General features: G+C 32.9%; 1 protein-coding gene across 6 annotated transcripts in view; it reads right to left on the bottom strand.

Moving 5' to 3' along the window:
* Positions 1-590: 590 nt before the first annotated feature.
* The window catches only part of PlexB (Plexin B), a 385,819-nt gene continuing 373,319 nt past the window's right edge, over positions 591-13,090 (bottom strand). For 3 of the 6 annotated variants that reach the window (XM_076404883.1, XM_076404884.1, XM_076404882.1), the window contains 14 exons: positions 8,803-8,903; positions 8,248-8,746; positions 7,313-7,546; positions 7,002-7,259; positions 6,155-6,940; positions 5,772-6,101; positions 5,193-5,463; positions 4,991-5,133; positions 4,798-4,931; positions 4,398-4,746; positions 4,139-4,292; positions 3,359-4,083; positions 3,122-3,304; positions 591-2,873 (listed from right to left, as the gene is read on the bottom strand). In XM_076404883.1, the coding sequence (XP_076260998.1) occupies positions 2,766-2,873; positions 3,122-3,304; positions 3,359-4,083; positions 4,139-4,292; positions 4,398-4,746; positions 4,798-4,931; positions 4,991-5,133; positions 5,193-5,463; positions 5,772-6,101; positions 6,155-6,940; positions 7,002-7,259; positions 7,313-7,546; positions 8,248-8,746; positions 8,803-8,903 (4,275 nt within the window). In that variant the 3' untranslated portion in view covers positions 591-2,765. Of the gene's footprint in view, positions 2,874-3,121; positions 3,305-3,358; positions 4,084-4,138; positions 4,293-4,397; positions 4,747-4,797; positions 4,932-4,990; positions 5,146-5,192; positions 5,464-5,771; positions 6,102-6,154; positions 6,941-7,001; positions 7,260-7,312; positions 7,547-8,247; positions 8,747-8,802; positions 8,904-13,090 lie in introns of all 6 variants that reach the window. The other 3 variants (XM_076404880.1, XM_076404881.1, XM_076404879.1) reach the window with 1 other exon arrangement.

Consider the following 13,090-nt stretch of genomic DNA (forward strand, 5'->3'; position numbering starts at 1 on the left):
TCCATGTTATTAATTGATAAACATCTCCGAATCCAAAATTCCGACCAGAAAAGAACGTCGGATGGACTTGATTTTTAAAGAATAGATAAGTTTTTTTTTTACAAAAATTGCAGAGTACCTAAAATTTTTTATCAGGAGCCGCCACTGAGAAAGCTATCTGTAAAATAGGAGATTAACATTGTCCGAGAGTATAATGATTGTGGTCGATCGCAAAGCAAGATTTGATGATTTGTAGTCCTGCGGTACCAACAGAAGCGTATTTTTTAAGAAGTCGCCGAGTACTAGCTATGGAATGATGATGATCATAACCATTCCCGTACCTTTGCTTATGCTGAACATGGTAGTTCCTCAACTTAAATAGAATGTGTTTCATAGGACAGGTTCTGGTATATTCTGTACAGACCCGAGGTGTATGAGTGACTATTTACTAGAATGTTATGTTATCCTGCTACAAATTAGCTTGATCAGAGATGACCTTCTTAGATATATTTTGAGACAAATTTTTGTTAATTTTATATATTTTACCTAATCTAAATATGATAAACTTTATAATTTACTTCAACTGTATGTATGGAAAATAAAAATGCACATTTAAATCTGGAATACATATTTAATAGAGTAAAAAAATATCACTAAACAATACATTTTATATAAAAAGCTTTACTTCACGATCACATTACGAAAAATATAAAGGAAGAGTCAAAGCTGCAAATGTCACAGAAGTGAACGGAAATTTCCGAAAAAATTAAATAAAAAAAAATGAAGAATAATGATTTTACAGTCTGTGTATTTTATCTAATTTTTAAATTTAAATTTATTTAGTATTTTAAGTTGAGACATCGATATTTATTATAAAAATTTCACGGCCCCTTTATAATGTTATTACGTTATGGATAATTAAAATACACATCTCTTAGCCATTTGCCAATAAAAATATATATACGACATAACTAAAAAAGTTAAACATATACATTTTAAAGAGGCCTAAACTACATGTACATGAGTAAATTTTAAAAATAACTTTTCTCTAACACAATCTAATATCGATGAATGTTGCCTTAATTTATAAACACTTTTATAATTCCGATATAATAATCTATATGCACATTTCGTATATTTACAAAAGAAAAAAACAAATATCCCATAATAATTCATCATGGAGAATATTTAATGAGAATGTTTTGTATGCATGTCAGAACCATCTACATAATTAAAAGACCAAAACCTTTAAAAAACTTTTTGAAGAGTTTTGAATAAATAAAAGGATTAGGGAGAATGGGATTAAAAGCTAATCAGGCCTGGTCATCTAATATGCACTAAGGTAGTGACACAATCAAGACTGTATTTTAAAAAAGTGTAATTCTCTTTATAGCTATCTACTTAACATTACTACGCTACTACTATGCGAGTCCTTATCAAATATTTTCCCTTAAAATAAAAATTAAAGATCCTTTTTTGACGCCATTACAAACTATACGTTCACTTGTACTCATTTAGAAACTGTTTAAACTAAAAACGGTTAGCCAAAAAGCTATATTTAGCTAAAGGTAGCTTAGTTACCAAACAAGTACAACTGAACTTTGAGAAATTTCACTTTATTTAATTACAGTCATATCGAAAAAGCTTTACTTTTTTCAAAACTCATAAAGAATAACAATTCACATACAATCATACTAAATTTATGGTGGATGGATACAACTGTAAAAATATTTGTTGTTTTCGTGAAGACTACAATTGCATGTGAAACTTGCATCTTAATGATTTCTAATACTGCGTAAGAAAAATAAACATTATGGAGAATGAAACAATTATATGTTAGAATACCACTAAATTTGAAAAAGTTGAACGTCAGTCGGATACATGTAGAATCAATGTCTATAATATCTACTTAAACCTAGGCTATGTGGACCGTACGCTATCGTTAATAAGTAGCGAACACTGTAATAAAAAAAAACTGTCCATGTCCCGTCCTATCAGCGTAGCGAGGCACTCAAAAAGGAAATTAGTGACCGATGGAAGGTAAGTACACATCCAATTGACAGCCACCTGATCATGCGCCATATCACAGAATAACACGCTCAAACGCACACACGTGTCGGTTAATTATATAACATTTTTTTACTTTAATCTTTTTGTTTTTTTGTTAACAGGGGAGGGGAGTCACAGTCGGACAACCTGGCTTTGACACCAAACTATAATTAAGACAACTCACGTTTTAAGGTTTTTATTCTTAATAAGGAAGTTTTAATCATAACTTTGTTCATAGTAAAATAGCTTGCTGTTAAAGTAATCAATATAAAACTTCCGACAATGGCTTATTCGTTTTCAATTTGATCCATTTAAATAAACATAAAATCCTTGCAATACCCACCATTAAGATATTTCTATACAAGTTAAATGTAAAAATTAAGAAAACTCTTTCCCTTAATTAAATCGAAATTATATTTAAAATCTTTTTGGATCTCATAACGCGTACTAACGCAATTTTATTGAATTGATATAATGAAGAATTAATTTAAAAATTAAAGAGAAATTGGGAAGTTGTGTGTCACCTTATCGGGTGTTATAAACTCTCTTGATGCTTCATACACCATGAGATATCAAGAAACGAACAAAACGGCTTTATTATTATGGATGGTTACGGTTAACGACTGCTATGACTATGGCTAAATCACCATTTTGCTGTCAACAAAAGCAAGCGTGTGTCAGTTGCGCTATAAAGGCGCCAATGGTAGAGGCAGCAGCTGATCAGGTGACTCAAGTGGTCAGCAACCAGAATTCTCTTCACCGCCTAGTGTATAGGCCACGCTATCTAGTTTCTGAGCCAGATTCAAACGCCAGCATGTTGGATCTGCCTGCAAAGCGTCCAGTAACTGAAACAAACAGATTACTGATATATCTGGTTTCATACTATAATAAAATACTAAAAAAAATTTCATACTATAATAAAACTTCATACTAATATCAAGTTGTATAAGTTTTTCATTGTATGTTATATCTTCCAGACTATAAAGTAGGTTTGATAGATTACCTCTAGCTTTTATGAAGTTCTCCATATGTTAATATTAATATTGATTATTACAATTTGATTATGTATAGCCATTTAAAGAAATGTACTTACAGGCTCCCTATATTTGTTGACGTACATATACAGTTCTTTCAGAGCAGCCATGGTATCAAATTCTTCAGCTTGCTGAGCAGATAATTGTTGCATTGCAGAACCCATCTCCTGGTCTGTTATGACTGGCATCATCGCTACATCTGTATAAAATTGAGATACCATATCTCTATACCTCGGAATGTCCTGCAATAAACATTATAATAAGTAGAGAATCATATAATATGTAATTTATATCACCTTAGCAAAAAGTAATTTATTGGAAGGAGAATCTTTTCCTAGCCGATGTTCAGTTGTGGAACAAGCATCCATAAATGTTTGTGCAATTACCGATAGGCAGGAATCCAAAGTATTTGTTTTGTTGATGTCAAAAATAAAATCAGGATTCTTTATAAAGTTAACCCAAAATCTTAATGGAAGACTATTTGATTTCCAAGCATGAACCACTTCAGGATCTTGAATACCATGTTTCCTTGCTGCCTCATCCAACAGGTCAAATAACCATTTGACAGCAGGAGGTAAAGCATCATTTACTGTTAAAATAGTCATGAAGAAATCATCAACAAACTTCTGAATAGTGCCTTTGGTAGATAATAATCTAGTAAGGAATATTTCTGGTATAGCTTTGTGAGTTCTTTCTAATGCTCTGTTACTTGGGAATTGATGGTCTTCAACGGGCTTTACCAAATGGAACATTCTTGGATGGTTCGGTGCCTCAATGTCGCCATTGGCATGAGCAAATATAGGCGTTTGGGAGTTATTCATATACATTCCTGATACACAGTTATGACATGGTTGTTTGTAATTGGTAAAACTATCATTTTGACGAGATATTAGGGACATTACAGCACTTTCTTTTACACCATAATGTGCTAAAGTATTCAACTTTTTCCAACCCCCAATCGTTTTTGTTGTTAAATCCTCATCCTGAAGTGTTAAATGTCCACCACGACCATGTCTCCATTCTAGAACGAAAATATTAGTACTTGTCTTCATTGTTCAATATCTTAAAATATATACCTAAATCTACTTCATGAATTGATGGTCGTAATGAAAATGCTGTATTTTTAAACAGCGCATCTAGGATTTTGGATTTTACTTGACTGACAGTATCACAGTCGAGCACTTTACATTGTATTTTTTCATCTAAATCATCTTGAACTATATGGAGCGTCTACAAATAACAATTTAATTAACATGCGAGAATAAGTCATTATAATAACTAAGAAAACTCAATTATATTGGTTGTTTGAAACAATTATACATATGTTGTACTTACCACTGGATTGTGTTCAACATTCTCTCTTAATAACCTCTCTTCAGATAATGAATATCTTGCGTCATGAGTAATAGCATCCACAAGACCTTTTTCAATTTGATGCTTTATAGCTTTGAATAATAAAAATAATGAAGAGCCTGCATATTCTTTTAAATAATAATACATGCATAAGGCCATCCAATTTGTCAACATTTTTTCAACAACACTCTCAGTGCGTCTCAGCATTAATTGGGGATATTTTGTATTTACAGACTTATCTATTAATCGCAGTAACAAACATTTTAATATATCTGTGGCATATTCCATTTTGTCCATTAAAACCACCATTAACAATGATGCTACATTTACTCTAAAATATTACTCAGTAGAGTATTATATAAAATATTTATTATGCACTTACTTATTTCTAATATTAAAGGACTTTTGGTTTTCTAATATTTCTATAAAAGTTAAAATAAAATACTTGTTGTTTATCAGTTGTTCGAACTGTAACATGGCGGAATCAAAGTTGGTTTTGGGACCATTTAAACGAACCTAAAACATATGTTAATGCTTTAATCAGTATTTTCTTAGGTAGTGAGAACCAAAGTTACCTTAAGAGCATTTAAGATGGGATGATCAATAACTCCTGGAAAGAAAACTTTCATGATATACGTGGTGTGATCCAATGTAGGAATTCCCGAATTCTCCAAATCAGCTGTTAAGTCCGTCATGTCAGTCTGCAATTCTGCAAATGCTGAAAAAAATGCTTTTGCACTTGTGTTTTAAATATATAACCACTACGAGTCTACCTACCTAATTTGCACTCAGAGCGTACATTGCTTTCCAATGTATCCATTTGAATTTGAATACGTTTGTATTCTCGTTCTGCTTGTGTTGATTTCCTTCTATAAACCACTACGACAGCTCCCAAAAATAGGACGAAAAGGATAGCACCAGCAATAATGAGGATAATTGCTTCACGTGGAAATTCGAATGTTTTATACAAGTCATACTTCAAATAACCAATGGGAAACCTCAAAGTTTTCCCTACTCTCACCACAACTAATGGAATGTTCATATCAGTCTGAAAATAACGTAATATAAAAATGAATATTATATTTTCCACAATTTGCATTCAATTTAATTATTTTTGATTAGTATTGCTTAACAATTTATCAATATTGCAATATTTAAAAAAAAAAATCCAGAAACTGATAAAAATTACAGTAACTAACGATTTTAGCTATATGATGAAATTATTATTAGGAATAGGAGCATTGCATTGCACATAATATATATAATACTATAATATATTGTATAAATGTAAATAAAAAAATAAATAAATCTAATTAAAAATAATATAAGTTTATGGAAGATATGTTCTGTATTTACCTTAATGCCATTTTCATCAGTGCCTGCTGGCTGTACTTCAGGTGGTGAACAAACCAACTGTGTCATAGCTAAACTGGTGACATTACATGGCTTAGTACCTATTGTTACCACAACATCGGCTTCATCGCTGGCGACATTTAAATTTTCACCTTCTATCACCAAAGTATCACCTTTATACAGTTTTATTTGATTAGGAAATTTAATAAACTTTGGATCTTCCACATATAAAATAGAAGAACGTAAATTAGGAAAATGTTTTTCTAAATTTCGGACAGACTGAACATTATCCATGACAAAGCCAATTTTCAAAAGCAATTTTGGCTCCTTCATCTAAAAAAAATAATTAGTGATTGTAAAAATTTACAATTACTTACAACATTTACTTTTATAGCTGATGGTTTTCTTAAAGATCTTTTAGTTTTACTATTATAGCTGACAAAAATACGATTAACGGCTGGACTAGGGCATTCCATTTGTGTTGAGCTTAAAACAGTACACACTGTACTGTTGATTGGAATATTGGGTTCATGATATGAATAAACTTCCATTTCTGGTCTTTGTATACTATCAAGATTTGTCCCATGCACAAAAATCATTTTACCCCCTGATACAAAACTATTAAGGGGTTTGATTTCCATAATGGTTGGATCCTGAGTGTAATTAAATGGATTTCCTTCTAAAGTACGATTAGCACCATCAATACTTAAAGTTAGTTTATATATATTGGCAGGGCTGGATGCTTTCGAGGTTATACAAGTCAGTCTACCACTTGAAGCTTGAGTTAAGTTTACTGTGCATATATTATCATCTAAATATGCTGTTATTTCAGACCCGATGTTAAGATATTTTCCACTGATTGCTAATAAAGTACCACCACTTTGAGGACCCATTGACGGATATATACCAGTTAATCTAATATCCTGATAACTAAATTCTACACTTGATCCAGTGTAACCAGCTTCATTACCAACAACTAATGGAGCTGTATGTTCAATTCTAGACGGTCCTGTAATGCACTGTATTCTTACGGAGACTTCATAGTTGACTAATTTACATGGCACATCGCCTATTCTTATTTTCCCCAGTACATCTTCTCGTTTGAGTCCAAGATTACTTCCCTCTATTGTCACCAAAGTACCACCTTCTACTGGACCACTTAAAGGTTTGATCTGCAAATAAATATTTTAATTTAAAATTAATGCAATACATTTGATGATTCATGTTTCTTACTATATCAATTCGAGGTTTTGGACACTCTATATGAGGTACATGCATACATGTTTCAGAATACTGGCAGGAACTACCACACCATGTGCAGTTATATTTAGAGTTTCTCGTGACACAAAGTGAACAGTCTGCATGTTCTCTATGCGATCCCAGTATATCACATTTATACAGAATAACATTTATTGAATCAATATGATGATTTCTGTTCCAAACAACCCTAACGCTAGCTTCATGTTCACCTTCGTTTGCTTCATATGAATACTGAAAACAAAATTATATTAATAAAATGAAGATCAATTATTTATTATACATACTGTTGTTTTATCACAAATTATATACTTCTCGTTATCGACTTTTGCCGGTACTAACATAGTAGCGCCTTCTATCACAACTATACATTGAAAACCAAAATGACCTGCTTGAGGATGAGGCAGATTTTTTACCTCAAATATTATTTCTTTCAATACATTATTTGGTAGCAAAATGACATCTCTTTTCTTGAATTGAGGGCAATGCTCATAACCATGGTTCAATAAATGCAAAGGATTCTGAAAGTAATATAATTTTATATAAATGACTACCAATTATATATAAAATCATGTTGAATACTGGTATAATGACAGATATATAATAATATATATATGTAATGCTGTTGTTATTCAGTTATAGTTATTAATTTAATTAATACAACTTATAAAATATGATTATCAATATTATATAACATTCATCCACAGCAAGCACATCCACTAAACTGGTTACTTTGATCATATGTAAATAAAGAGCCAGCATATAAACAACAGAAAGCTGAAAACTGAGTCACTCAAACATTGCAGTAACTTTAAATCAACAATTAAGTCATTATTTGTATTTGTTCTAAATATTATAGTGAAAATACGTTTTTACAGTGACCTACTTGCTCGCGTAACAGTCGAATCTATTATGTTTATGATGTTTTGGAGTTTTCTCAGTTTCGCTTCTATTTTAGCAGGGGTCATTAATTTTTGTAATGATCATTAAATAACAAAATTACTACAATAGTGTTGATTGTATATTAAAAAATCTATAAAATGAACCAAGTTAAAATCTTGAATTTTTTACATAATTTCTGTATTAAAGGTATTTCAACAGATCAGTTTAAAACATACGCATTAGATAATTTTATTTTATAAATAGGGTCTTATTGTACTATATTCATCAACATTGATATTATTTATATTAAAATGAAACTATGTCATCAAATAGTGCTTACATTTTCTCCACTGATGATATTCCGTTGGCAGCTTGATGCATTATCAGTACATTTATTCTCGTAGACACACCAATTACAGGCCCATTTCGAACGAACGCATTCACCGCATGTTGAATGTTTTGAACAATCGTAATAAGCAAAATTTCTTGATACGAAATCTTTATTTGTCTCAGATGATCTGACACTTAAAGGTACTAGTATGTGATCCATCTTGGGCGGAATTTTCGGTCTTCTGGAAACATCTGGCGTTGGGCAACTCAAACCGAATTCGGTCACTTGGGCATCGATTGGTTCTGATGAACCAAATACGCATTTGTATTTGGCACCAGATGGTAGTTCTGGTAAAGTTCTGATGGTCAGTCGTACAGTGGTCATTGATTTGATTGGTATTCGTTCTGGTAACACTTGTTCGAAGTCGATACATTGCTGTCCTGTTCCTAGAGACAACCAACGAGGAGCACTGTGGGAGGCTTTTTGACAAGCACTACGTACGGTACATCTAAAAGGGGTTTGATGATACATTTAATTAATCCAAATAATTGCGACTCAACTCACCTTTTTTCCAAAGAACACCATCCACAATATGGGTCTTTCGATTCAAGACATGTTGAACAATTAGTGTATGTACTGCAATGTTCCACATTTATTTTTGACACCTGAAATAAATATAATATTAATAAAAAATATCATAAATTACAAGAATATAAAAATCATTATTGTAATTGAAACAGATGAAAATATCAATAGATATTGAACGATAAAATATTATATATTGTATGGTATAAATTGAGAATATACAACAATACAATAGTTTATAATATGAAAGTTTGATTTAGTTCAGATTTAGTCTAATATATTCGTTTTAATTTAACAGTGAACCACAAGAAAGAAGTATAACGGGACTCGTTAAGTTACCACTATACTAAAACTAATTACATTTGTTAGTAAGAAGGGCTTTTGTGTTAGAGGTTAGGAGGTTTATTTGAAACGCATATAGGATGAACTTCTATCGAGACTGAAGTTGTAAATTGGAAAACTGTTTGCATTAGAATTTCCCAATGTATCAAAGTGATGTCATAGGGACAACCTTCATATATTTATTTTGTATTATATAGAATTTATGGATTCTTTACTTTTCTCGCAACACCAAGATCTTGCCTTTTTGTTGATTTTATCTTTTTATATGAAAGGAACAACTTATGTTAACACCTTGCATATATGTTGAGTTTAAGTTAAACAAAACCTTTTTTGATGTTCATTATTCAATTTTTCACTGATGTCTGATGAAATTTATTAAATGTAATAATGACATATATTGCTTTAAAATATTATTTACTTATGTTTTAATGAAAATTTCAAGAATTCGAATAGATTTTTCAATTTGTTATATGCAAAATAGAAGTTAGTGTTTGATATTCATACTAATTTAAAAGTTAATGAAAAGTTTAGTGGACACTAAAGATGATGATTGATTAGTAACATGTATTTGTTCGAATTGGTTAACAGGTTTATTTTTGAAAGTAACATTTTAATTGGGAAATTATACCAATTATAATATACTATAATTATACTCTTTGTATGGATATTAAATTAAACTAACCAATAAGTTTTACTTATTCAATTAATGCTTAACTGATGTATAATATTAGATACTTGCAAGTATATTTGATGCAGTATTATTGAATTATTTAGTATATGTAGTTACACAGTATATATGTGCCCTAATATCGGGATAGAGAAGTGTTTTGCGGGCGATAGAGACCCTGGGATTGTCGTAGTGGGTTAGCTACCGGGGTTTGTGGATGGGTAGGGATTTGATCAGATTGTTGTCGTGTTCTAAGGCGTCTAAGGAGAACCTCAAGCATGTTCGTGAAACTCTTCACGAACGGAATGTCTGATTCGAGGTGAGTGTTGACGTTCCTCATAAACCATCGAGCATGGAGTAACGCGCGGACTTTTTTAAATTGGAACACTTGGAGTAGTTCAAGTTGTCTCTCAGGGACGTTCCTGTACCACACCTATGCTCCGTAGAAGTAGACTGGACGGACTAGCATCTTTTACAGAGTCGCTTTCTGGGGGATTAGGAGTTTACTTTTTCTGCAGAGGAGTGGAATTTCCATCGCCTTTGCAAATATCGTGCTGGATTTGGGCTGACCATTGGAATCTGCGTTCGAACTGGAGACCGAGGTATGGTGCGTTCTGGAGCCAAGGAATAGGGGCTTTTTGATTTGGAGGCGATAAGCGCGGACCTCCTTCTTGCGGTGGAACAGAATGGCCAAAGTTTTGCTCGGGTTAATTTGCAGCCGCCAGAATTTGTACCACGCAATCGCAAAGTCTGTCGCGGATGGCGTCGGGAAGGTAACCGGTGGTAAAGAAAGCTGTATCATCTGCATAAAATTGTGTGGGAATGTTTGTGGAGTGGGAAATCAGCCATATAAAGGTTGAACAGGGTTGAGGCTAGTGGAGAACTTTGCGGGACTCCTGCAGAGATCTGTTTTCGAGAGGAGACTGCGTCACCCATCCTCACTTGAAAGGATCTACCGTTCAAGTATGAATCAATCAGGCAGATTAGGTCATTCGGTAGACCAAGCTGGTTCGCTTTGAAGACTAGACCGTTGTGCCATACTTGATTGAAAGCTTTGGAAACATCTAAAAAGATGGCTTCAGCTTTGCGACAGCTGTCCATATTCGACACGGTATCGTCATGTTGCCAGAAAGAGGAGGAGAAGTTGTAAAAAATGATGGAAAATATTTTAATTAATATATATTTTACCAGTTTTTCGCAATACATTATACCAGATGTCATTACCGGTTTTTCTGATAGATGTCGCTAGGCTTAAGTATGCAATGTTATGATTTGGCAGATTTGTCCTTTTATTCTATTGGCAGCAAGATTTAAAGCTATACATTTTATATTTTGCGAATGTAAAACCGTCATAGATTTATACCTCTTTGAAAATATCAAGTTTCGTGAAAACGTGCATTTGCGTCACGCATTACTTTCTTATTTCATCAAAAGAAAAAAGCCGCTGAAAGTAATTGTTTGCTGGTACAAATTTACACTGAATATTCTAACCTAAAATATGTGAGGCGTGGTTTCGAAAATTCAAAAGTGGTGGTTACATGCAAGGCAAAGAACGTTATGGAGGACCGAAAAAGTTTGAAGATGCGAAACTGCAAGAGTTATTGGATGAAGACCGAACCCAAACTCAAAAACAACTGGCAGAAGCGTTAAATGTGGTCCAAGAAACGATTAGCGACCGATTACGAGCAATGGGGAAAATTTAAATGATGGGAAGATGGGTGCCACATCATTTTTGCATGAAATAGTGACGGGTGTTGAAAACTAAGCGCAAAAAATAATGGTTGAGTTGAGTTGAGTGGCGTGGTGTATTATGAACTGTTGAACCCTGGAGAAACAGTTAATAGTGATCGCTACCGACAAAAATGATCATTTTGAACCGTGTATTTATCGAAAAACGCCCAGAATGGGCCTGAAAACACGGTAAAGTGATTTTACAGCACGATAACGTGCCATCTCATAAAGCAAAACCGGACAAGGAACTTTTCAGCATTTCAACAATTTCGAAGAAGTTAAAAAATGGCTTGATGAATGGTTTTGATCAAAGGACAAACGGTTTTTTCTTGGTATGGCATCCATAAATTGCATGAAAGATGGGAAAGATGTATAAAATGAAAATGATTGGAAATGGAGCTCTAAGTTTAAAATTTGTTTTGCTCATTTAAAATTTGTTTTGCTCAAGTGTTAAAATTTCTAATGTTTGACACATTCTTAAAGAACAAATATTAATGATAATGTTACATGTATTGTAACTCTCTGACAAAGTCAGAGATGATTAAAATAGTGTCAGATACTCGGTTAAAGCATACTTTCTTAGAAGCTATTCAAAAGGTTTGTGTTCCTTGTTTTTCATTTGATTTAATTTTCGTCAAAGCATATAAAATGTCATGCTAGGTAGACAAAAATTATTTCCGACACCTATTTCTCTTTCCTTTAATCAAGGATCCAAAACTGTACAAGCAACTCGTGATATTTCAGTTGTAGATCGCGAAAGAATAGTTGAAAAATACTTTTGCCATTTAAAATACAATAAAAGAAATACTGCCCTGCAATATTCCTGGATATCTGACAAGCTTTTGATTGGGTTTGGCATTTGGCATTAATCTGTAAGATGAGCAAATTGTTACCACGTAACTATTGTCCATTGCTGGGCCATATCTTTTCGGAAGAAAACTTAAGAGTATCGCACGAAATGGCGTTCTCGACATTTAAAACTATTTCGGCTGGAGTTCCACAAGGTAGCGTCTTAGGTCTCCTATATCTGCTCTACAGGACTGCTGTAAGACAGTAGAAAAAGTACAAGTGGCAGTCAACGAAATCTACGAATGGATGAAAGATTGGAAAATTCAACTTAATAGCTCCAAATAGGTCCACGTTAATTTTGCATTGCGGCGAAATAATAAAAACTTAATTATATCACTCAATGGATGCCCGATTCCTCAAGCAGAGTCATAAAAAATGCCTTGGAATCCATCTTGACGGTAGATTAAATTGGAAAAATCGTGTTAGACAAAAAGCAAAACACATTAGAACCAAAATAAAACAACTATACTGGTTAGTCGGAAGGTACTCTCAACTTGATCTAAAATCAAAGAGGTTGATTTATAAGACAATTATAAAGTCAATTTCGACCTATGGGGTGCACATATAGGGTTGCTCTAAAAATTCAAATCAACTAGTCATCCAACGCTGTCAAAACAAGGTTCTTCGAGTGATTCGATTCGAGTGAGCACGATGATCTGGAAATCAAATGGATTTGCC

Source organism: Rhynchophorus ferrugineus, unplaced genomic scaffold (genome assembly GCF_030347505.1).
Source record: "Rhynchophorus ferrugineus isolate W39M unplaced genomic scaffold, kcgeb_rfMv2 rfM5, whole genome shotgun sequence".
Taxonomy (NCBI): Eukaryota; Metazoa; Arthropoda; class Insecta; order Coleoptera; family Curculionidae; genus Rhynchophorus; species Rhynchophorus ferrugineus.